Below are 26446 nucleotides of genomic sequence, written 5' to 3' on the forward strand. Positions count from 1 at the left end.
TATGCACTAGAACTTTCACTGAATAGGCTTAGCAACACAGACAATGTCTCTTTAGAAGGAAGAACATGAATCGCACCTGGAGGGGTCTGGTGTGGCAGTGAAAAAGTGCACGCATGGAAGGGCAGGGTCCTGGGGTAGCATGGATACCATGCTGCCTGTGGTCTGGAACCCTCCGGAATCCATGCATATCCCACTGGCCTTGTGTCGTAGGATATCCATGATCGTCTGCACTGTGATGTGACCTGACGGGAGAGAAGCAAGTGATCAGTCGGGAATTCACAGACCAGCAATCCCTGAGGAAACCCAATTCCAATTTATGTGAGACAGGAAGAATCTCAGTAACAGAGGGATCTAAACTTTACAACAGCTAGGGATATACTACTAGCAGGTGAAGGGGCAATGTTAATTCCTGAGGGTATTTCAGTGCCTATACTAGACTGTCCAGGATAGCTAATCCCCAAAAGGAGGGGTAAAGAGCCCTCAAATGTAAACATTTACTGGGTTATCTATGTCACATTGAAGAGAAGACTTCCAAAAGATTATAAAAATGCAAGGATTAGCTGTTATACCCTTCTATGGCAGAGTATGAATGCTCTACTTTCTCCATTACCCATGTTGGTGTGAGCACGCAGGAAAGCAGGTGTCCTAGGACTGAAGTAGAAGTCAGAGACTCACCTTCATGCTCCTTAAGTAGCTCCTGGCCAGCACGGTATCTCTCCTTGGCTGCCTCCATACGGACTGGCTGATGAACCAGAGAATACACTGCTGAGAAGTCAAAGACCCCTTGTCCATCCCACCAGCCCTGCCGCTGGGCATGGGACTGTAGCTCGTCATGCGCTACAGTGATCTCTGTATGTATTGTCAGCTGGTTGGAAATATTTGTGGCTCCCTCTGGAATTGATAACAAAACATATAGAAAAGAATTGAAGAATGTCCATTTATCTGGTCAATTCAATCACTAACTTTACGTCTAGACCTGTGCAGACGCAGGCAAAAGCACAAAAGAAAACAAGATAGAAAGGAGCCCTAACTGCTTCTCCCACCCCCTCCAAACTACACGTTGAGAAATCCCCAAATTATCCTACCCAAAGGAGGGTCTTCATTACTGAAGACATCAAGTTTACCACAACAGAAGGGATGATTACTACTGGAACAATAAGAACCATTCTAACATGAGAGGAACTCAACTATAGATAAGAATACAACAATTCTATATTGGGAGACGCCTTATGTCACAACACCACAACTGTAAAGAGAAGCCTTATATGTAGGGCAACCTCTGTACTTAAGCCTGTATATACCACAACACTTTCACCATTCATGAATCATTAGAGGAGTGTCATAACAGTTCCACTGTGGAGGACAGCCCAATTACAGAAGAGAACAAAACTATGCTACCAAGGAGGGAATGCTTACTATAGAGAAGCCATCAGACAAACATTATTACATGAGAGATCAGAACAGTGAACTCATGGAGAGAAGCCTTACTACAAAAAACAATGCAAAAGTCACACCCTCAAGCAAATTACAAAATGACAACAGTGACACCAGGGAAGGAAACCTCATTAAAAGAGATGCCACAACAGTGCTATTGTACGAAGAGCCTTAGTACAGGAAAGACACCAGTAATACCACAATATGAGGAGTCTTACTACAGGAAACACCACAACTGTCCTATGGTGGCAGGTACCATATTACAGCAGACACAAGTTGAAAAAACATACAGACCACTCACCTGATGGGTGGTGCTTACCTGGGATCCTCTTTGCTGCCCAATACTTCCCCATCGTCTCCAGCACCCAGGCTTCCCTTCTGTCACTCAAGAGGAAGGTGTTGTGGTAAATGAAGGGGGTGGGCTCCTCACGGCAACTCCCCCCTTGACCATACTTCTGCAGGAGGGTGGTGATCACACTGACAGCCTCACTTGCTGAAGCGCCTCTTTCCAATCCCAATCTAGATCAGAAAAAATCAGCTTGGGATGCATCAAAGTCTTTCTCCTGCCACAATCTACCCCAGACACAAGGTGAAGCTATCACCACCATGGATGGGACAGGCAGAACCATCACCCCAGTGTTAGAGGCAGAGCCTTTGCATAAATCCTTTAGTACATGAATGATGCATACGTTCAGTATCATCATCTGAACATCATGGGTGAGAAAGAGAAGGTTTCAATGGGGCATACGTATCAGGTTATGGTTAATTTTGAACATTGAAATGTCTAGTCTAGATCTAGATAAGTGCTAGAAGGCGCGACGGTCTACCCTCTGAAAGCCCTTAGTAGACTATTTGTTTGGAACCGAAGGGATGTTTAATTCTGTTTAGTCTGGCAGCATAATTCCTTTACTGCAGGTTAAGGTAAGGAAGGACAGTTACCTTGTGTTGTCAGAAATACACAGTAAATTTACATAAAAAAAGCACACAGAAATGGCTGATACTTTATAAGAATTTGGTTTGAATGGTTTACTAAAATATGTTTTGACATGTAAACAAATTGGAAAAGCAAAGCCATAAAAAGTAAGAAAAATGCTGCAAAATGGAAGATGAATAGGTGGCAGCAAAGGTAGGTGTACAGTTGTTTTAAAACCAATGTTGATTGCATGCAACTTACAGTTCCAACAATCTTGCAGTAATGTTTTATAAATTCATCCTCGTGGTGGTAGGATGCCTACATGCCCTAAACATGGGAGTGACCTCAAAACAAGGCCTTTTTCAGGACAATATTACTAGTTCTTAACATTCTATAATAAAACACAAAGTTACTGCATTGGTACATGCATAGTTCTATGAACGTAAGCTTGTGTATCTTGCTTCTAACAGAGGACCACAAGGACCAATAGTTTAGTAAATCAGACACACTAGGTGCAATACATGTTAACCTTAGATGCTATTAAGAACTATTTTAAGTAAGTGTTCCATGAGGTCTAGCTTATGATACAGAAAATGTTAGTGTGTTCATTTCTGTATGGCTCTTTGAAAAAGCAGCTAGCAAATTTGGGAGCACACCTACTATTATTACACTTCTGTCACAGGGTAAAAGGGTAACTCATACAACATTGGTATTGTGGCAAGGAAATACTAGGGCTTAGCACAGATACTATAAGCCCAGTAATATGCCTCATCATGGATGTCCAGGTGGTGCAGTCTTTCTGTATCACTATTTTTAGATACCCCTTAACTTTCACATTTTACCCAAGGTAATAGTAAAATACTACAGCTGGCTAACCAAATCACATGAAAGTTGCTCGCCTTTTCAAAATAAGTTGTTTAATAAAAAGACTCAAGGGGGGTATACCATCACTCTTTGCGGCTTAAGTAGTGCTGTTGGATTCTGCTTTTATCGAATAATGTACTTTATAGATTTCATGTATAAAAGTATGTTGGTTAGTTCAATTACCAGTTCTAAATCCAACTCTGTTTCCTACTAGAAGCCACTGCGGGCATTTCTTGGCCTTTTCCACATGCATACGGATAGAGACTTCCCGCAGGTGTTACCTGACTAAGTCCATTCCTAATAGGGCATCCTCTTCGGCCACAGGCTCCTTAGTCCACACAGCTTCATTGCCAATGCACACTCCATGCTCATTTGCTCCCATTTCTGCTCCCCAGATCCACGCTGGGCGGCTGAGGATCACTGCATGAGTCCTAGAGACTTGATCCACTTCCACATATGTGCACTAGAAGAAGAAATAAACTCCTTCAAGCAAGAGAAATAGGGAAAAATACAGTGCCTGCGGAGGACTAAAGAAATGGGACTATGGCTTGGAGCACATGGATTCCTTTAGAAAAAGATCGTATTGGTGATCTAGGATCCATTCAAGGCAATTAGAGAAGTAAACAACTAAGTGATGATTCCTGATGATTATTGAGTGGAAGCTGGAAATTACCAAAGCAGGAAGGGAGAACTGAAATGAGCAGAGGCTACAATCACTTGCCCACAGACCCATAAGGAAGCTTCAGAGGATAGGATCCAATCCTAGGAGAAACTGAAGGAGTACATTATGTTAAATTACATTCATTGAGCGCGCGTTCACCATTAGGTTTCATGGTGCTAAGAATAAACGTAGATGATAGGCTTGTCTAAACAGCCAGATCTATAAGTATTTCCTAAAAATTAAACAGTAAGTGAGGTAAAGAGTACTAAATTATTGGAGCTTGAACAGAAAAAATGCAACCACCCAAATGTTTCCTATTGTATTTTAGAATGGCCTTGTTGAAATAGGACAGAGCAGAAAGACTTTGATCAACTACAGCGTGTTTCAAAATGATAGATGGGTGGGCCAAAGTTGAACATAAGGAACTGAATACTTCTCTACTCTTGCAAAAATGTGGACTACTGAACCTGGTGTTTGAGTAACAGTAACAATAATCTGCTCAGACTTTATCTGCTACATTGAAAGCAGATGCACAAACAGCGTCAGTGGACCAATCCAGTACCAAGACTGCTCAGAGCGAATAGACCTATATTAAAAGTGTGAGTTATCTGATGAGGTTCAGGGAAGGGGAGGTGGAATGGTTTGGAATGCACTACATGTTAGCTAATGAATATCCCAAAAGTAATGACTTGCACATCTTTTAAAATCTCTGTCAGAAACAATGTTTAGTCCACATCGGAGTTGCTAATCTCTGTCTCACTGCCATAGACAGAAGCTTTGGTTCTCCTGTGACAAAGTCATGAGAGCTGACTGGTTCCCAGATACGTGTTCTGATGTAGATTACTCAAATCAAGTATGGTGACTGGGATTAGGACGGATTGCAGGGGAAGCACAGCCCATATGGCATAGGTCTCTTGTGACGCTCGCTACACTGTGCCTGCTCCAGTTTTGACAATGTAGGGATTTTTTGTATATATTATTTAACAGACTTAACAGAAATAACCTTTTTGACAGGAGAAAACCTTCCTTTAAAATATTAATAATCCACCCCTATGTAGGACCTGCTGCCCACAAGGTAGGGTGCATGGTATTTAAAAGTAGAACATGTAGAAAATTAATGTGTGACAATGCCCAAAAACCTATGCGCACTGTGCCTGGCCTGGTTGTTTTATGTAGAAAACCAGAGTACAGATTAAAATACTAAAACTGTTTCTCGTAAGTGTGACCAGCTACAAAAATAACTAATCAACTATTTTTAATAGCTTCTGAAAATCCAAATCATTGGTGATGTCTGTTTTTAATAAATATTAAGGAAAAATAACTTTTAGAATGTTGTCCTTTTCTAAGCTGAACTGTGATAAGGCTAATTAGCATACATCTCTGCCAGTTCTCAGCCTTGAATGGGTTGCAGAAGCAACAATACGCTGACCTAAATGGGCAGGGATGGCTCCTTCTAAACTCCCAAGAAAGAGTAGTAACTGTAGGCATCCTGAGACACCACACTGTCAAATGCTGCTCGACAGGTCTGATGCACCACCTGTAACACTTGTAGCATACTTGGAAGGGAGAGAACAGAAACCCAAGACAGTTTTTGTGGATCATCTGCCTGGTTGCTGAAGGTCTCTGGCTGTGTCTTTCTGTCTGTGGGTTTGTTGTGGGTACAGTACCTGCTTCAAACTGCATTTTAGTGTTAGATGTGGAGAGGACACTAGGATTATTACAGTATACTACCCACACACCACAAGCCCTCCTAGCCCAAGTTTACTGTGGCCGAAAACATTCACCATCTAAACAGGAAATACTGCTAAATAGGTAGGTCAGCGCCGTATAACTTTTATCCCATTGGTTAGAGAGGGGCCAGAAGTTGCCCCTACCTTCTAGCCCGTGCCGGCATAACTTTGGCACATCGCTGGTGTAACCAACCTTAGTTGGTATATCTGACCTGCATTCCATCACAGTCTGAAACTGCACTTAGGTCCCGATCTACAGTGACCATGGGCTACCACTGGTGACTTGCTCTTCTTGGCGCTAATTCTACTTAAAATGTAAAAAATGTATACCTCTGGTTCCCCATGTTGAATTATTTTGTAAATTTGGTGGATTTGTGTTCATTAAATTTTACTCTCTTTTTCTACTTTGGGTTTGGGATTTTTATAGTTTGGCATTTTGATTTCATTCCTGTTTTGGTACTGCATAGTTTACACATTGCATTAAATTAAGCCTGTCTGCTCTGTACCACAACACCAGAGAATTGAGCTCAGGGTAATTTTGTGACTTTGAAGGTTCACCCTGACAAGGGTTATGATTATTCCTTGCAGTGGGTAGTACTCTTTCTCACAGGACCCTTCTAGGATAGACACATCCATAAGTGCTCATAAACAACTGCTAGGACATCTCTTTTTGAGTTCAAAATTGTGCTTTAATACCATAGCCATTGATTGACTCAAAAAAGAGCTTAGGGTAAGCCTACCTAGTAACATTTTTGTAGGTGAGGAACAACCACTACGATGATTGAAATAAAGCATGAGTGTGAGGAGTGTCTTACTTACGTATACAATCAGAGTAACATTCTGTTAACCCTACTTCAGACTAAGGGCCTAATTACCAACTCCTGACAGGGTGGCTACCACTGTAGTGGTGACCTCCCCACTGGACCTATTATGACTTTCCTGATGGGCTGACCGGCAGAAACCAAGGTTTTCACCCAAAAGCTCAGCGGGAAAGTGGCAGCAGCATTGTTGCCGGCTTGTAATCGACATGTGGCAATGTTGCCACATGCAGGGGGCACCAGCAGGCTCGCAATGCTCACTCTCTGCGCAGCAGAGAGTGAGCATTGCGAGGGTGCTGGGCAGGGGGATCCCTGCACTGTCCAGGCCAAGTGCCTGGGCAGTACAGGGGCCACCTCTATGATCCCCTGCACTTGTTCTCTGCCAACCTTTTCATGGCAGTGAAGCAGAGAATCAGGTCGTAATCAGCAGGATGGCGCTGCATGCAGCTCCACCCCAGCTGATTGTGACCTGCATCTGCTGTAAACCCGTCAGGATCACCAATCCCGGTGGAGACGGCGGTACCCTGGAGGTCTGCCACCAGGTTCGTAGCCTGGCGTTTGGACGGCCACTGCGGTTGTGGTCCTGACCGCCACTGCAAGTCTGGCGGACTAGTGACTGCAAGACTTGTAATCAGGCCCGAAGTATTTGGTTGAGTTATTTTAATGAGAAATATGCTCTATGTTACTCTATAAATTTCTCTCACTCTTCCTTTCTTTTGCTCATTTGCTCTTATGCCAGACCCTTACTAGTGCTCATGGATTCAATTTAAATGAACATTCAGCCACCAGTGCTTTTTTGGATAGTTAGTCAACAAGGCACCTGCAATCTGGTTTGAGATCATGGAAAAACTAAAGCAGTGTCCTACCACATTTCAGGGAAGAGAGAGATATTGCAAACCACTGACTAAAATGTATATTTGTTACCAGGTGAGGGGAAGGCCATTCAGATTTCCTTTAAAGACCTGTCCTGTCTGAGTGTGGTGAAACAAATGGTTACATGGAAGTGGAGGATTTCCTGAGCAGTCGGAGGGCACCAAAGTGGGTGTCTCATATCCTACCAGCAATAAAGACACAAGAAAGTTTCCCTAGAAATCTGATGTCACCAAGAGCATTCTTGAAAACGGTTAAAACAAAAGAGCAGGAAATACAGGGCAGACAAATATAGTATACTCACCATGACCTTTTCTCCCAATCCATGATCAGCGGCAGGAAAATAAACTACCTCCTGCACCTCATCTCTTGGCCGATCCGAGTTCTTACCAAAGATGACTGTTTTGGATGAAGTAGAAGGAGGAAGAGCAACAAAGCAGTCACAAGAGCGGGGTGGTTCTGAGCAAAAGGAGCCATGGAGTACAGGTGCTGAACTATCACACACTTCTAAGCCACAGGCTTCCATTCTGGTAAACAAGAGAAATATGTCACAAACCAGGTCACTGTCTCATACCTTGACATAGAAGTAATTACTCTGAATAGTTTTTCACAATGTTATCCACACTTCAATCTCCCAAGGAAACCCATAGTATAAGACTATATTTCTTCCTACCAACTGGCAAATACCAAGGCAGCCAAGAGACTCAGACCGCCACTTTCATGTACAAATAAATTCAGAATACAGGGGAAGATGTTTTGGGGAGCTGTGGAAGCCTGAATGAAGATTGGGGGGGGGGGGGGGTGAGTGAAGAAAAAGAATCTTGTATGCAGAGGCATTCTGGAGGTTTATGGCTCTTATAATGCACGCTCATCTCTAAAATGTTTCAATACAGATGATGTTGGTTTTCTAATCATCAATACTTCACACCAGTATTTGGACAAAATACAGAGTTTTAAATATTGGGAGACAGAACTATTGGACCAAAAATATTGTGATACACAAATATCATGATGCAGAATTATCGTAAAGAATATATTTTGTCAGATAAGTAATATTGTTATTAAGAATATTGTTGTTAATATTGTTTTCAATAATATAGTTGTAAATAATATTGTAGCTTTCTAGTGTGTTTTTCTTCATATATTCATTTAATGTGTTACTATTGTTTGTATAATTACATTTTAAATAGTTTGCAGGATTTGTATAGTGATTATAGCGTTGTAGCGGGTTGTTGAGTTTGTAGGGGAACAGGGTGTGAAGCTAATTATGTAATATGTAATTATTAACTATGTGATTGATATTAATTATGTATGTTATGTAATACTGATTTAATTTACTTATGTTTTAGGTGTTGGTTGCTGTTTGCAGGGCTATAGGGTGGAAAGTTAATTAGGAAATATGATTTTGCCATTTAATTTTTAATTAATTATTTGAGTGCTTATTAAATATGTACATTATGTGATAATTATATATTGTAGTTATATTTTAGTTCCTGGTTGCAAGGTTTGTAGGCATGTAGGGTGAGAGGTCACTTAAGTAATGATTAAAAAAGAATTATTCATGTTTAATTAACTATTTAGTTGATTAATAATTATATAAATTGTGTCAAACATATTTTAGTTATCTTTTAAGCGTGGGCTGCTGAGTTTGTAGGGTTGTTGGGTGGGAAGTTAGGCAATTATTAACAATTAAGTATTACTTGTTAATTAGCTATGTAATTAGTTATGTAATAGACTGCCAATTGTGTAACACTGATTTATTTTAGTTATATTTTAGGTGTAGACTGCAAGATTTATAGGGTTCTTTTGTGAATTTGGTTAATTGGTGTATTCTGCTAAGCAATAATCTTTGTACTAAGAGTTTTATATTTTTCTAAATTAATACTGTTATTCAAATACGTAATGTGCTTGAATGAAGTAGTTTACTTTAGACTGGAGTGGGAACAGAAAATGTAACCCCTCTGAAATTCAATGCTTTCCCTACTGGTGCACAGACTGGGGTGTATAGTGTATAGGGAACATTGCAATTTTTTAAAACACTTTATTTATTTCTCAACAAACATAGGCATTGTTGTCAACATCATATACAACAGATTATATGCATCTTACCCAGTGTGATCGGGTGAGGGGAGGGATAATGTATGTCAGTACTGTAGGGGTGCATTACAGCAGAACAACAAAGTTGCAGATAATTACTGGGGTTTTGTATTCCCACTGAGGCAGCACAGGAATAAGATGGGGTAGAGTCATTATGTAGATGACATACGGTGTCATGATGACGTGACCAGTGGTGAGCCGTCCCAGGGGTGCCAGCCTCCAGTGTGAATATGTAGTCCATCAGTGGTTACCAGATGTCCTTGGGTCTGGATGAAGGGGGTTGCAATGTTGCATATGTCTCACTTGTGCAGTAAACGACGGATCAGTTCATGTAGCCCATCAGTTGTAGTGGGGACCCTGCTACTGCCCAAGACGGTGCTTGGCCAGCAGTTACGCTATTGCCGCAAAGCATCTTATGCACACTGGCAAGGGTTTGACATATCTCATCAACATCGCCATTGGGTCCGGGGCAACTGTGAACTCCATCGTGGAGAGAATGTCTAGAATCTGCAACCAGTATTGTCTGAATGGCAGGGCAGTTCCATGTTAGATGAGCGAAATCCGCATATGCAGCATTGCATTTGGGACAGGGGTGAGGTCGTGTAGGATCTATTCTCACCAAATGTAGTGGTGTTGTGTATGTGGAGTAGGAATTTATTATGTAATAATTTGTGTCGGGGAGGGAAGACACAAGCTTGGCCTGGGTGCAGCAGAAACTCTAAACCTTATCAGATATGGGCTGATTAAGATCACATTCCCAGGCCTTCCCGCTCCACCTCGGCCCATTGGTCTTAGTGTTAAGCAGGATCGATGGCGGCGGGAGACAAGCGTTGAACCATTGGGTATGATGGTAATTATCACGTAATGTGTCCCGTAGTCGTCTGACAATAGCCACTAGGTGCTTCCAATAGGATGCTGGGAATTCAGGGATGTGGAATTCCTATCGCCCGGGACATCTTGTTTGGGGTCAAGGGCAACAAGTTTTTATGTTTACTTTGTCCTTGGGACAAGTAGGCCCAACCCCCTGCAGCACAAACCCTTTGGCTGCCTGTTTACAGAGAGTTGAACTCTCTGCAGTTGAGCTAATGTGTTTCCAAAGGATAATGCTGTTCGAACTTGTATTTATGGTTCATTATTTGAAAGCCTTCATTATTAGGGTGCGTGCTGTAAATAAATGTTTTAAGGTCACACTTCACTACTGACGTTGGTTCCAGTACAAAAAAAAGAAAACGTGTACACACATGTTTGAAAAGTTTAGGCTAAGAGGCTAAGTATAATGCTCCCAGAATGCTCTCTGATTATATGCAAATGAAGTGTCATTTAGTAAAACGTGTTGATGCATGCTAGTATTTCCAAAAAATATTTCTAATGGAAAATCAGTGTAACCATTTTCAACACGATTATGGGAAGCATGAAAATAAACAAACACTGACAAAGCCAACTGATCTGACATATGTTTATAAGTCTTTTAGTTTCATCAATGCGTGTCTTGTTTTGACATGGCTTTTGTAACACTTTATTGTTGTGGGAGCTACCAGGCCCTCAACATTGTAACAAACATTGGCAAAACCCCCCCAAAAAGTTTTTGAACTCTTAAAGCACACGTTGCCACCAGCGGCATAACAAAGGCCCCGCAGCCGCCCTCCAGGGGGCCCCGTCAGCACAGCACCTGCCCTGAGTGAGTCTGGAGAGGGGGCTCCTCCATGTTCTTTGCAAAGGGGCACCCTCCAGTTTCGTTACGTCACTGATTGCCACTGTAGTTCCTGACACTGAACAAAACTACTTTGTGTGGCAATATGCTCCTTGTGGAAGAGCAGAATGCGATCACTCACACTAAAGCCAGCCGAAAGAGAGAGAAATAGACGTTTAATAAAAACAAAATGTCTTTGTTAACACCAGACCTAATTAGGGACCAAGACCCACATCTAGGTAGCTTTTTGCATGTCGCAAACAGCGACTTTTGCTGTTTGCGACGTGCAAAAAGCACATTGTGATGCACAAACCCAGTTTTGCGATTCAGTAACCTGGTTACCGAATCACAAAACGGATTTGCGACTCGCAAATAGTAAGGGGTGTTCCCTTCCTAATTGCAACTCGCCGTGCAATGTAGGATTGTTTTGTGACCGCGAACGCGGGCGCAAACCAATCGCAGTTTGCACCCATTTCAAATGGGTGCTAACACTTTCGCAAAAGGGAAGGGATCCCCATGGGACCCCTTTCCCATTGTGAATGTCACTGTAAAAAAAAATTCAGAGCAAGCAGTGGTCCTGTGGACCACTGCCTGCTCTGAAAAAATGAAACGAAAACGTTTCATTTTTCGTTTTTTGTTATGCATCTCGTTGTCATTTAAGGAAAACGGGCTGCATTACAAAAAAAAACTGCTTTATTGAAAAGCAGTCACAGACATGGTGGTCTGCTGTCTCCAGCAGGCCACCATTCGTGAGGGGGTCGCAAATTGCGACCCACCTCATGATTATTCATGATGTGGGCATTTGCGAAGCCCTTGCGAATCACAGATGGTGTCAAGGACACCATCCTACATTCAGGTTTGCGACTCGCAATTTGCAGGTCACAAATCTGAACCTACCTACTTGTGGCCCCAAATTCTTAAAGAAAGTCACAAAAGGGCACCCATGGTATATGTCGTACCCCTATAAAATATTTGTGAACTGTATTTTAGCGTGGGTAAATACGATGTGTAGATTTGCTCATGTGAAAATCTATTGAGCATTTGCAAGTTCATTTTCCCTCCAGCCACTTTCTTCCCAACCCTGGAAGAAGTTCTAATTCTGCCATTGTCAGGAGTAAATGTCCAACCTTTCTTATTATGGGAAAATATTAGAGAGAAGCTGGTAAAAATCTTAAAAACATGCAGGTTAGTAGGTTTGCAGACTCAAAGGCATTCCAGCCCTGGAACTATTGCTTACTGCTTCCTCCAGCCCCAGTATGCAGATCTGCAGAAAGGTGGCAAAATAAGGACATTTCTACAATAGGGATTGAAACTCCAAGTATTCAAGCCCTACTATGGTAGTAGCCCTGGCATAATCAGAGAGGCAATTAATTGCTGCCATAATTTGTCGCCACACTACATGGCACCAAAGGGACAAGTAGATCTTTTTACAGGACAAGTAGATTTGAGAAGCAACCTGTCCCCTGGACAAGTAGATATTTTAATAAATTCCACACCCCTGGAATTAGTCAGAGACAACATGATTCGCCCAAAGGCACAGCGTGTTCAAGTAGGGAAGCTGAGACTGAAAACGTAGGTCTTCTGATGCTGAAGTCTACAATTTAGAGTTGTAGGCCTGAAAACAATCATGAAAATTTTACCAGATCTGCAGGTCTAGTGACTTGAATAATCTACTCAATCGAAATGTAATATACTTGACCTATAAAATGGTCTCAAATTGTGTAATCCTTGGCAGATGCCTCATTTCACAGCCACTTTTTTCTTCATTATCACATATGAGAGCACCTTCAAATATGTGCTCAGCATGTCTACTACAAAATGATTTTGTTTGATTTAATAGACTAAACTTTTGTGCAACATGTAATGGGAATCTAGCCCACATATAACCACTCACTTGTCCTTTAGTTCACTAATAGTATTGCCACCAGGGCGGGGACAGGAAGGTTTCCCGGTTCAAGTTTAAAAATGCTCACATTAAATAAATCTATACTAAAGCACTGTGCGTTGAGAGTACTGTCATTTACAGATAGCAGTTTTAAAGATAAAACTATATTGCGTACAAATGATAATGTGTGGACATTGGGCTTCAGCAAATATCGAAAAATTTGCACATTACCAAGTACAGTGTTCTGATCTGAACCTATTAACATCTTTGTTTCCGTCACACTTCAAAATTACCAAAAAAGGTGCTTTCCTAACTGCTATTTTGTAAAATATTTGTGCAGTTCATTTTCAAGCTACTTAAATCTTGTGTGTTAGGAAAAAAATGGACATCCTTTAGTCTTTCATTTCACACTCCCTTGTTAAATCGTTCACTTATAAATAAAAAATTCCAGGATAATAGACAGCAAATTGTAAGAGCATAAGCTGACATTTGACCTCTGTCTTTGAATTCACAGCAAATATAACAAGATAAAAACAAGGTTTAAAAGGATCTCTATTGCTCTTTCATTTTCTGAACGAACAGAACACCTGTTCTTTGCCAGCTCAAGCTCCCTTGCCAGAAAGGTCCGGTAGGCCCTAAAAATAGCCACGCCCTGATAAAATCTGACAAGCTATTGCGAGTGGGAGAGTACATTTTTCTAACCCTGGGAAGCTGAGATTGGATCGCAGATCTTCCAATGTTGTCCACAACTTTGTCACCATACTGATCTCCTTCTCTAATTCACTCTCCCTAGACTCTTTTCCAAATGTGAAGTTAAAAGGACAAACAAATCGTCCAGTTTGTCCGCTTAACTGAGTAGAAGTGGGCACATTTCTTCTGAGCAGAGAATTCGGAGGGGTAATACCTCTTCCGCTAATGCATTAATCTCTCTGGCTCTGCCACATTACTGACTTGCTTGATCAAGTAGGTAACGGCAGACCAGAGCTGCATGGGGCCTGACCACAGCAGCTTTCAGTTGGGAATCACGTGAGTGCAACACTGGAGGTGACTGACAGCAATGAGTGTTGGAGTAAGGAGGACGCAGCTGTTTGATGTTCAGCTCGGCTTGGCATCCTACCTGTGGAGCCTAGAGCCGGTTGTCGAAGGACTGAGGCTGCATCAGGCTAGACCAGATTGGAACTGCATCATGGGAGGTTCTCTAGAGGCTCATGAAGTTGGCTCGGGTGTTCATGCCGTGGCCTCCTTAGCCAGTGCAGTTTTCTTTGCTTTCCTCTATATGTTGAGTGGCACTAGGCAGACCGTTCTCTCTCCCCCAGTGGCAGTGACTGCAACCCTCTGCCCCCTCATTCACCCAATGGCGTAGCTCTCTCCCAGAGTTCGTAAATGCAGAGGTGTCTGAGTCTGGGCTTGCGCTGAGGTGGAGGTAGGGTGGTGGGGAACTCCTGTTAGTCATAGCGTGGTTGGGTTTGGAGATGAGGGTTCATCAAGTCCATGTTGGTCAGCTGGTGGCCTAGGTGCAGCTTGCAGTAGAGGCACTCCAGCAGTTTTCCGCTCCCTCTCTCACCACTTTTAACCCTGAGTATCCCAGCATTATCCAACACTGAGTCTAGTGACACTGAATCTGTGGCCTTTACAGGGGACAAAAATCTTGCAGGTTGCGAGCATCCAGAGATCATAAAATAAGCTGTGCCCAGCCAGATAAAGCGAAACCTATTAAATCCCCAAAATATATCTTTTTAGAATGGGTTAATGATAAAGCCCATGGGGCTGAGGCTAAATATCCTGAGCCATTAAGACTGTGTACCGATAAGCAGAGTACCATCTTCCACAAAACTAAGCTTGTCAAACTCAGCACTCTGAGAAGCATACGTGGAGCCCAACACAAAGTCAACAAGCTAGGGAATATCACAATTATTCAAAAGACGACAGGGGTTGAGTACATGAGCAGAGATCCATTCATTACAACAAAATACATGAAAATGAATTTTAAGACTGGGGGTGGCTCCCAGGGATACTTGTGTTCACTACTGACAAGTGTTAGCTGATTGAGGAACTCTGGCATAAACAGCCAAGTGCTGGATCCTTTTAATTTAGTCCGTAGAGATCCAGGCGGTGGACAGTCTAAACCAGTGGTTCCCAACCTGTGGTCCGCGAAGCCTTCTCAGGGGGTCCGCGAGAGCCTAGAAATTAAAAATTATTCATTAATATTGACAAATTAGGTCCCCAGCTTCCAGTAATGACTCAGGCGGGAGTCCCCGAATTCTAATGATGATTGAGGGGGGGTCCCTGGGTTCCATTAATGTTAAAGCGGGGGTCCACAGAAATCAAAAGGTTGGGAACCACTGGTCTAAACAGTCATGATGCAACAAACCAAAGCCAGAGCAAAACTCCTGAAGTCTGACCAGGCATCACCCTGAGCCTCGTGGGGAGAGGGGGGGGGGGGGGAATAAGGCATCCCTTAAAAACTACTGGAAAAGTGCAGTGTCCCAGTCAGCAAGAGCAAACATGCAAGCAAGAGTAGCCCTGCATTTGAGAAAGCAACCTCAAAGCAAAGGGAGAAATTCACTACTCAGTTCATCAATATGAGCAGATCTATCTCTATTGGGGTAATGCCATATCTAACTGCACTTACCTCTCCCTTCCCGCTCAATTGGAATCACCGTCTAACATCAAAACCACCACTGACGACAAAATACAGAGTGGAAAAGGTCTTATGGACCATCCTCTGAATTAAATCTGGAGATATTGCAAACATCTCAGGACAATCTGCTCCAGGCGCCTAGATCAAAGTCAAATATGCAACAGTAAGGCAATCAATTTAAGTGTGCGAGGCCCTATAGTTAAACCTGTCCCTCGGGCCAATCAAGACCTGTGGTCCGATGGTGCCGGCATACTCAAACATCTTAATTCATGCTAAAGTGCACACCATAAATCCTACTTATCAGTTAATGACCACTCCGGTCTCAACAACACCCGGGTGTAATCCTCCAACTAGAAACATTTGAAGCGGCCAGAAATTTGAAAAGCAGATCAAAATAAGCACAGAAATCAGGAAATACATGAAGACACAAATTTAGATGCAACTCTAAAACAAGTGGGTACCTCATGCTCATAGCCTAATAACAAATGGGAGGCGCTGAACAATACTGTTATGCCTGAATTCTCAACAACGAGAAACCAATAGAGGAACAAGAATCTGGTGAGGCAGCTACTACTCAGAGCACAAGTATAATTAACACAGGATATAGTGAAAAAAGAATAAGAACTTTAAAATTGCAAACAGTGGCATAGTGAGAATTCATAAATCAACTCAAATCAAAACAATGAAAGGAACAAGCCTGGTCACCACTAAGACATCTGGATTTGGCACGCTTCGATTGCCATGAGAGAGAGAAAGGATCCCCGTGGAAGACTGAGGAAAAACCAGACCTTGAGCAGCAACCTGAATACAAATCCCTTAAAATGAACGCCCAAATAAGCATTCTTTTGAAAAAAGCAACACAGTGATAAGAATAATACCTGCTGGCAATACCCATTGGGCCAGAAATTAATGAGAGATTCTTTCTATGGAAACATCATTGAAAAACTGGGGACACTACCCAACCAAAATATTACAAACTTTGATATCAAAATGGATGAAGATCGAAAGAGATCCTGAGGAGACATGTAACAAACAGAGAAGGAATTAAATAACCATAATACTTGTGAAGGTACTTTGGATCAAAGTGATATTTGGTCCCAAAACAATCAAACAAATTTTCCATCTGGAGTGGAGATAATAAATTGTTCATTAAACAGGAATTAGGCAAAATTTATGAACCTGCCACTTCGCTCATCAAGAAGAAATCTTCCCCATGATGAGAAATCATGATGGGAATGGGAAAAGGTTTACCCATGGAGTATCCAGTGAAGTGAAGGAACATGAAAATAAGAGCCTGAAAGGAAACAAATGGTCTGGGGTAATAAAGTGCAACCAAACCTCTAGGAAAAAAAAAAATACTTGAGAAAACCTTCAAAAAGAACAGGAGCTAGGTCAACAACGACATATTAAAAGTATTTTCTATAGACCACGAATGATTCAGCCCTTGGAACCTGACATATCACTTACAAAGACAGCCAAGACAGAAGGTGCAACTTCGCACCAATCTTTACCCTCAATTCTGGTAGAACCTATCTTCGAACAAATAAGAATGCAAAACAAAAAACAAAAAAAACACACACACAAAAACAAACAAAAAAACACCAGTAATTATTTGTTGAAACTTGTAAAGACTGTGGTGTGGCAGATGATGGGAAAACCACAAAAACAAACTTATTAAGCAAGACAACTCCAAGAAGGATAACAAGTTATCAGAAAGAGCCATTCATTCTAGCAACAACCGCAACAATAAAGTTGCATCTCAACATGCGGGACTACAAAGTGTACCTACCAATCCACAGACTATGACACAAAATGCTGAAAAACAATGCGACTTTAAACAGGCTGTTCAGGAGTTTCAAACCTTATTTCCTGGTAATTGAATGACGGTCAAAGAAAATCCAACTATCTGTGTTTCAAATACTGGCACTTCGACACATATTGGTATCTACAAAGGATCAATGCCTCCCAAACAAACTCAACTTCAAGGGAACCAATTCCTCTTCCACAACAATTGCCACAGCCAATGTAACAGTGCTAGACACCACAATGAGGGGGTCACTGAGCTGAAGCAAATGTAGTTCCTCCCACTGAAAGCAGGGAGGTACAAATCAATCCTCGGATAGTTAATTCAGATCCAAAGAAATCTAGCATGTAAGAGGATTCCAACAGCAAGGTACAGGCCGAGCCCACAAATGGCTGTACTGTTCAACATCATAGTGACGACCTTTACAACATACTAAATAGGAGAACTCTCCTATGCCTCTTTGCAGCGATTCTAGCATTATCCAACAATGAGTCTTGTGACACTAAAGGTGTGGCCTTTACAGAGGACATAAATCTAGCAGACTGCGAGCATCCAGAGATTACTAAAATAAGCTGCCTCCAGCCAGAAAAAGCAAAACCTATTAAATCCCAAAAATATATATTTTTATAATGGGGTAACGATATAGCCCATGAGGTTGAGGCTAAATAACCTTTGCCATTAGGACTGCTTAAAGATATGCAGAGTACCATCTTCCACTAAACTAAGCTGGTCACACTGAGCATTATGAGAAGCGTACGTGGAGCCCAAAACAAAACCAACAAGTTAGGGGATATCTCAATTATTCAAAAGAAGACAGGGGTAGAGTATCTAAGCAGAGAACCATTCATTCCAACGAAGTACATGAAAAAAAAAGTTACGACTGGGAATGGATCCCAGGGATACTTATGTTCACTACTGACAAGTGTTAGCTGGGTAAGGGACTATGGCATCAAAGCACCGACAACAATCAGCTTACACTACTTTCGTGGAACATGGCTGCAATTAACTTAAAACCGACACTCACATGATGGCTAAATATATTTTCCATAATTTGCCTGCAGGAAACTTGGACCAAGAACAATGTGGCTCTAAAAAGCTTCAGTCCAAAGATAAAACCAACTGTGAAACTTTTGGAGCATGGAAGATTAAATTATGAGTTCTTGCAACATATATTTCCACCATAGTTAACTTTACATGGTTAGCAACGGAAATTGTCTTGAACTACATTTTAATAACCAACACTGTATTTCATAATGGAAACAAAACAAAAATCCTCCTCTATAATGTATATATACACTCCAATCCGGTAAGAAAGAGATTAACCCAGGATATACTGTCGGAGCACCTAAAGCGCCACCAGTTGGTTTATCTGGATCATGAAATCATTGTAACATGTGACTGAAAAGAAGTGTTCACGCCAGTGTGTCTGCTAGAGCTTACTCTAAGAAAACTAAAACAAATGATAAGATTCTGGACATGCTGTCTAACACAGCAACAATGTGATAAGAAGTGATAAAAAGATCTGGGCAGCATTATTCAACCAAGAGCTGGTACACTTTAACGGACGTTTCTTGACAGATATCTCAGCACTGTGAAACCACATAGTTAGAAATTCCATCAAAGTGTTGGATTATGCATTTGTTACCCCTCGTCTTTTGAAATTGACTCTTTGACTTTCAGATAGTACCCTGCGTCAAAAGCAATCACTATCCGCAAGTGACAAGTAATAACTGGGATTTAAATTATAATGAACTATTTAAAGCAATTTCTCTGAAGATGAGGATGCTAGCCCGCACAAAGCAAGATGGAATGTACATTCACAAGAAAGGTATGGTCACTGGAAACTTTCTCAGGGGAAGGATCTGTTAATTGCAATCTGTGATCCGAATGGGGATTCAGCAATAACTACATTTTGGGACATTATTACTTCATAGGTTGATTGATATCAGCCAAAGAGCAATCAAAGGAGACTGTAAAATTCTCACATGAACAGGCAGTGTAAAAGTTTGAACATACATTAAAAATGGAGGAATTATGAAGATTGGGAAAAGAAATAATCAAACTATCAAAATTGATAAAAAAAACATAGCCAAGCAGCTGGCAACTCAACCATCAAGGAATTAAAGCACAATTATTGTGTGAGATGTTGGAAACCAAGACAGCATTCGAGGCTGGCAGATGGTATAACAACAGTGAAGGGCCCCACAGTCGGGACAAGACAGCACTCTAGAGGCTCATCCACAAACTAGAATTTTCCCTAATTACAAAAAATAATATTGAGGTGAACTCTCAGGAAAAGTACCTATTACAACTTTATTATGACCACCCAATACCTACAGAGCCACCACGATGCCCCACTGCCAGCCCCATACTCATTAATCTTAATGAGGACGTCTCTAGAAAGAATGTAACCGAGGCTCACCAGCTGAGGGTGGATCAGTTACACAATACATACCTATCACTGGCGGTGTTTAAAACCGGTTGTGGTAAAAACCAGATCGCCATGAGAAGCAATGGCAAACCCAACCCGAATGGAGTTCCATTGGCAGTTTTCAAATATGATACAGGTACCTGATGCACCTCCGTTAACCCTCTACAAAGGAATTCTGGCAACTGAGATAATTCTGGAAAATTGACAGGGCTCAATAATGCACCCTTAATTTAACATTTAATTAAGAGAGGCCCCTAAATAACCCTCGGAACTACAGACTGATAGCTCTCCTCGACACGGAAGCAACGTGTTTGCTAGATTGATTCTGGCCGAACTGGATATTGGGTTAACAAACTTAACATCCTGCCAAACTTCAGACAGGCTTTAGAAAAGGCTGTAAAATTCTGTTAGCAAATAAGGCAATATACCCATAAATCCTCACTGTATATATGCTTCTTAGACTACAGTGTGCTTTTAACAAAGTCAACCGGGGTACACTGTGGAGAGAATTGAAGGCCTGCATCTGATTCTTACATACTGACACTTGGGTCAGTGTAAAATTGAGCAATGGGTCAACGATCTCCAAAAATTATTTCAACTAACTGGGCAATGAAAAAGGGCTGTGCGTTGGCACCTGTGCTTTTCAATCAATATACTGTTGACCTGTTACCATTACTGGTCAATTTAAAAACCTTTCCCAAAAAATTAGGGGCACAATATTTGCCTCTCCTACGGTTTACAGACAACATGGTACTGCTGGATTATAAAGCAACAGGCTTTCAAAGGGTCCTAAACAGTCTCCAGCAATACAATAAAGTGAATGAACTAAAGTTAAACCTCTGAGGAAAAAATTGAAATTTGGATATTCCAAGACCAAACACAATAGGTGATCAAACGATATCCACTACAAACACCTACTTAGGAATATGGTTCGACTCCAAACTAATTTTAAGAAACCAGCTCAAGGTGATGCTCACTATCTGCAAAACCAACTAAGAAAATTAATAAAAGCTTAAACAGATCAAGAGCCACTAGTATGCCAGATGTATTTAGAGCAAAACTGCCACCCACAATTTTATATTGGTCTCCAACCTAGGAGTCTAAGCTTCAAGCAAACCTGGAGAAAATCTATTCTGGCGCCATCAGGTCAGTGTTTGGTTTACCAAAGAGCACATCCACTGTCATCATAGGTGGGAATTTGGCAATATTAACCTAACAACCTCAACAGATACACAGTTCATTGAGTACTGTTTCAGAGTGAGAAGTGCACCTCCGGAGTCCCTAAAATACCTGATCTGGAAAGAACAGCAAGACTAATCTAAAATTCATAATACCAATCGGGTTCCAAAGCTGAACAACATTTTAAGTGAGCTACACTTCAAGGAGATCTGGGATAATAAGAATGAATGCACTGATTTTAAAGCTCAAGGAAGGCTGGCGGCAAGGTGGTCTTCACATGTGAAAAATATTGAGGCCGTTGGCAATTTCTCTAGGGTGCAGCTACTATTACCTCTCAGGATGTGGAATTTCTATTGCACAATACCCTGGGCATATTGTTTGGGGTCAAGGGCAACAAGTTTTCATGTTTATTTTGTCCTTTTAACAAGTAGGCTCAGCCCCCGCAGCACAACCCCTTCGGCTGCCACTTTACAGAGAAGAAAACTGTCTGCAGTTGAGGTAATATGTGTGTCCATATGTTAATGCTGTTCAAACTTGTATTTATGGTACATTAATGACAAGCCTTCATTGTTTGGGTGAGCGCTGTGAATAAATGTTTTAAGGTCACACTGCACTACTGACAGTGGCACGTTTTAAAAGTTTAACATGAGACTACGAATAATGTTCCCAGAATGCTCTCTGTTTAGATGCAAATGTTTGCAGAATCTTGTAAGTGAAAGTGATGATTCTTTGCTTTCAAAATAAAATGTTCAGAAAAAATGCAAGTAGGAAAAATACCGTTTCGCTACTATGAAATTTAAGGAGCTATTTCTTTGAAGCAACAGTTAGCAAAATGTGTTGATGCCTCCTAGTATTTCCAAAAAATATTCCTAATGGACAACCAGTGTAACCATTTTCAACATAATTATGGGAAACATGAAAATAAACAAGCGCTGGCAAAGCAAACCGATATGACATTTTTTGAGTGTCTTGGGTTTGTCAATGCGTGTCTTGTTTTGATATGGCTTTTGTAACATTTTATTGTTGTGGGAGCTGCCAGGCCCTCACCACTGTAACAAACACTGGCAAAAGGAAAAAAAAGTTTTTGGTCTAAAAAACCACACATTGCTACCAGTGGTTTAACAAAGGCCCCGCAGCCCCCCTCCAGGACCCCCCCCACAGCAAAGCACCTGCCATGAGTGAGTCTGGGATGGAGGGGCACTCCATGTTCTTTGCAGGGGATGGCCTCCAATTTTGTTACACCACTGATTGCCACAGTAGTTCCTGGCACTGAACAAAACTATTTTGTGTGCCAATATGCTCCTTGTGGAAGAGCAGCAGAATGCAATACGTCACAGTAAAGCCATCTGATAGATAAATAGAAGTTTAATAAAAAACATATATCTTTGTTAATGCCAGACCGAATTAGGGACCCAATTCTTAAGGAAAGTCACAAGAGTGCACCCATGGTATATGTCTTTGAATTAGTGGCTTTCATGAATGCACAAGAACTTACAGAAGTAGTCAGGGAAATCGTACTTTGAAATCGATGTGTGAACTGTATCTCAGCACAAGGAAATATGCATGTGTAGATTTGCTCATGGGAAAATCTATTGAGCATTTACAAGTTAGCTTTCCCTCCAACCACTTTTTTCCCAACCTTGGAAGAATTTCTACTTCTGCCATTGTCAGGAGTAAATTTCCAACCTTTCTCATTATAGAAAAAGATTAGGGAAGAACTGGTGAAAATCCATAAAACATGCAAGTTAATAGATTTGCAGACTCAAAGGCATTCCAGCTCTTGAACTATTGCTTACAGCTTCCTCCAACCCCTCTGCGGAAAGGTGGCAAAGAAAACTGTTATAGTAGGGATTGAAATTGCAAGTATTCAAACTCTACTATAGTAGTAGCCCGGGCATAATCAGAGAGGCTATTATCAGTTCTTACGTAATGAGATTGCTGCCATAATACGTTGCAGCACTACATGGCACCAAAAGGACAAGAAGATTTTTTACAGGACAAGTAGATTTAAGAAGCAACCTGTCCCATGGACAAGTAGATATTCTATTAAATTGGACTCCCCTGCCTCACCTACTGATGTGAAACAATCTCTAAAAGACAAATATATGTCAGTTACATTTTTTGCTGCTACTTCTCAAAATACTTGAATCCTGGAAAAGTTGTACTACATGCACATGCTGTAGTGGGTGTGGACATTGCATGGAACCACTAATATATAATGTGTATACGTCTATTCCTGTTGACACCTAGAAGAAAGTTTCTACGCCCCCATATGCCCATGCTTTAACCATCTCAGTGTAAGAAAAATCACTGCAGCAATTACAGTAGGTCTGCTGGTGGCAGACCTACACTTAATGAGCGGACTAGTAAAACATATTTGGAATTAGCAACATCAGAGCTGCAGTAGGTGGAAGTATTTCACCCATTCCCCTTCCTTTCTACTTTACTGAAAATCTTGTCCCTTTGGGACAGGCTTACAAAAAGTGATTTGCATTAGGCCAATGAAAGTAACAATGGTTAAGAAAGTGGAAAATCTGAGTCACAGGAATACACAAGTGTGTGGCAATGTACTCTACAGCTTAAGTGACTTTTTATGCCTTTTTCTGTCCATTCCATCAAAGGCCTAGGACTCTGGCTCATGGAGCTCGACAGGTAGTAAGCAAGTGATTATAACGAACATGCATGCAAACAATCTGGGTCAAGATGGTCTTCTGGGGTATGGATAACAACTCAGCATGAGAAACTCTTCAGTCAATCAGACTGTTCAAGCACAGGGCACCTTAGTTTTCTAACATTTCCTGGATGACGAGCTGTTAGACTTGTGACTCTCTACCCAAGCTTTTTAAATCTATTCTAGCACTTCCAAAATGGCTCATGGAGTCCCTTTCAGCTCTTGGCATTTTAATCTTGAGTTCAAATGGATTACAAATGCATACAGTACTTCATATACTTTTTTTTTTATGCGCTTAAATGGATTTCAAAGAATTGGTATGTAACACTTGAGCTTACTTTGGCCATATAAACATATGGCACTTTAATGCTAATTTTTTAGACTCCCACCTGTCATAATTTGAAACGGCACGTTTATTTGTTCCTTACAGGCCCCAAATGAATACGTTATGTAAAACCACTTAGGGTATAACAAAAGAAGTAACTGAATGAGTGTTCTTGGCCATAATATGAACAAGTGTTTTCTGCTGCCTGGTTTATCAGATAACTTCATATTCTAATACTTTTAAAACTGGTAAGTAGACCTCTATTCATTGATATAATAGATGATTTTAATTATTTTTATTCTAAAATATGAAATCTGATGTTAACAGGGAAAAGTGTGATCAGTCGTCGCTTCCTTGCTTGATCAACTTGTGCGACCCTAGCTATTTACTTAAAATACATCAATTCAGGGTGTGCGCTGTAGAAAACACTTTCTTGTGCTTGGTCAAATGAGCGAATATGTTGCACCACTTATTTAAAAAAACACGCAAAAAAACGTAGGCTAAGTAGAGGGGGCACATGACACCTAACCTGCTCTCACGGTTTGCTAATGGGATCGCAATCAGGACAGCTTTAGAAACGCAAGTCTAATAACTGCCACTTAATGCAATTATGTAATCTAATGTATTGAAGTGATACGCTGCTGCAAGTCTTTTACTATCTTTACATTACGTTTGTCGCATGATTTACGTGGCAAAGATGTTCATGGCGTGGCTTGTGCAAGGGCTCTTAAAGCTATGCCACTGGCTCGGCTTGACTCTCCCTATTATTTTGCTGGTTCGTCCAAACAGAGTACATTTGTAGCTCGCATACAGACGTAAGGATCTTTCGCATAACTACCTAGTAATAATCAGGTTGTGACTGCAATCGTATTTAAACAATGATTACTACTTCTGACGAGGCGTTGAAGCGCTTGAATCGAGAAGTAACGGGGTGATCCCTGCAAAAAAAATAAAAAAGATGTGGGTTCTCACTAATGCATCTTTCCTCGGTTCTCTGCCCCTACCGACCTGGTAAATCTGCAGTCATACAGTGCCCTTCACAAATACCGCCAAACGAAAGGACTCATGAGAGGCAGTTAGATACAATACAATTTAACAAAAACTAGAATCTCAGCGCCCAACGCCTCTCACCTGCCTAAATCGGACGCCCCAATCTTCGTCATCTAAGCACGGATACAGCGCCCCTGGCGGTAAATTTAATTAATTGCTATATAATCATCGCCAGTAACCACTTACGTGCACCTTGGCGTCGTGAGGCAGATACAGCGCCGCCGCCATCTTGAATGGAGTATTTTTGGTCAGTGGAGAAATCATTCTGATTCTTGGAGGCTTTGAACACGTAGTTAGAGCAAAACGCCGATTGCCTTCCCGCAATGGGAGATGTTGACACACGACCTTAAATCGCAGCTGTTGGTAGCCACCGTACAAGAGGGAGCAACTGAAAAAGAATGTGTGTGTGTGGGGCTTTACCTTAAATATTATCAACCAAGTGATTTGGCAATTGTTTTAAAGCATTTTTAAATGCCACGGTGGGATCCATAATAATAAACGAATGTCCGCTGACATATTTGAATTTGGAGACTGCTGCACATTAATTGCTGTACTTGAACGGGGCCATGGTTTCACTCTGAGCGTGTGATGAGAACGGCGTTTAATTGGAATGTTGTCGGCCATCTTTAAATGCTGGGCCGGTCCCTCCATTGATAATTACTACTGACAGGTCAACAACATTTTCAGATTTCATTTGTTTAAATATTTGCCATTAAAGTCTTGGAACCTTGGCATCATTCTTAAGGTGGGAGTCGCCTAGATTCTTTCTGTTATAAGCCTGAAGGAATGTAATGTCATTTCTATGTTTTATTGAGTTATAATGTGTTTATCAAACAACTCTTTTTGTACATAGGCATTTTTATATTATAGCGGTCTGTAGTGTAGATAACTGTTACAAACGAGTCTATAGTTTCTAAGCATTAGACTTTCATTAATGGTACACTCCCGGTGTCACCTTGGAATGCAGAGACAATTGGATCAACCAGGAGCTTACCTTAGAATGTTGAAGTAACAGGACTGGAAGGCGGCAGATGGCGAGTGAGGAGTTGTCATTATAAATACATTTTCCTCTTCTTTCAATTGTCGTGTGTGTCTTTACAACACTTAATTGTGGTGATGAGGATGGGATACCTGTGCAAGGGGCAGTTGAACTCCTCACTCCTGATATTCCTTGCCATCGTTGGAGAATACTTCCTGAGCCGCAGTGAGATCCTGCTTTCTTTCAAGTGCGGCATTATCGGAGTTGTACCGGTAGCCCCAGCTCCACGGACAGAGCTTGCTGAAGGTGGGATTTGCATTGTTTCAGTCCCAGGGGGTATTTGGGGGCATCGATTCAAGGCCGAACAGCGAGGAGGAAATCATCTTTTCTGACGGGACATCAGC

At 41.4% G+C, this 26446-nt stretch overlaps 1 protein-coding gene across 3 annotated transcripts in view; it reads right to left on the minus strand.

Annotated features, from left to right (window-relative positions):
• Positions 1–25346, minus strand: part of SCRN2 (secernin 2) — a 59434-nt gene extending 34088 nt beyond the window's left edge. The window contains exons 1-6 of one of the 3 annotated variants that reach the window (XM_069237510.1): positions 25145–25199; positions 7595–7817; positions 3493–3674; positions 1754–1953; positions 676–891; positions 77–242 (exon numbers count right to left, since the gene is read on the minus strand). In XM_069237510.1, the coding sequence (XP_069093611.1) occupies positions 77–242; positions 676–891; positions 1754–1953; positions 3493–3674; positions 7595–7817; positions 25145–25176 (1019 nt within the window). In that variant the 5' untranslated portion in view covers positions 25177–25199. Of the gene's footprint in view, positions 1–76; positions 243–675; positions 892–1753; positions 1954–3492; positions 3675–7594; positions 7818–25021; positions 25065–25144; positions 25200–25249 lie in introns of those variants that run through there. The other 2 variants (XM_069237512.1, XM_069237511.1) reach the window with 2 other exon arrangements.
• Between the last annotated feature and the right edge of the window lie 1100 nt (positions 25347–26446).

Source organism: Pleurodeles waltl, chromosome 6 (assembly GCF_031143425.1).
Source record: "Pleurodeles waltl isolate 20211129_DDA chromosome 6, aPleWal1.hap1.20221129, whole genome shotgun sequence".
NCBI classification, from domain to species: domain Eukaryota; kingdom Metazoa; phylum Chordata; class Amphibia; order Caudata; family Salamandridae; genus Pleurodeles; species Pleurodeles waltl.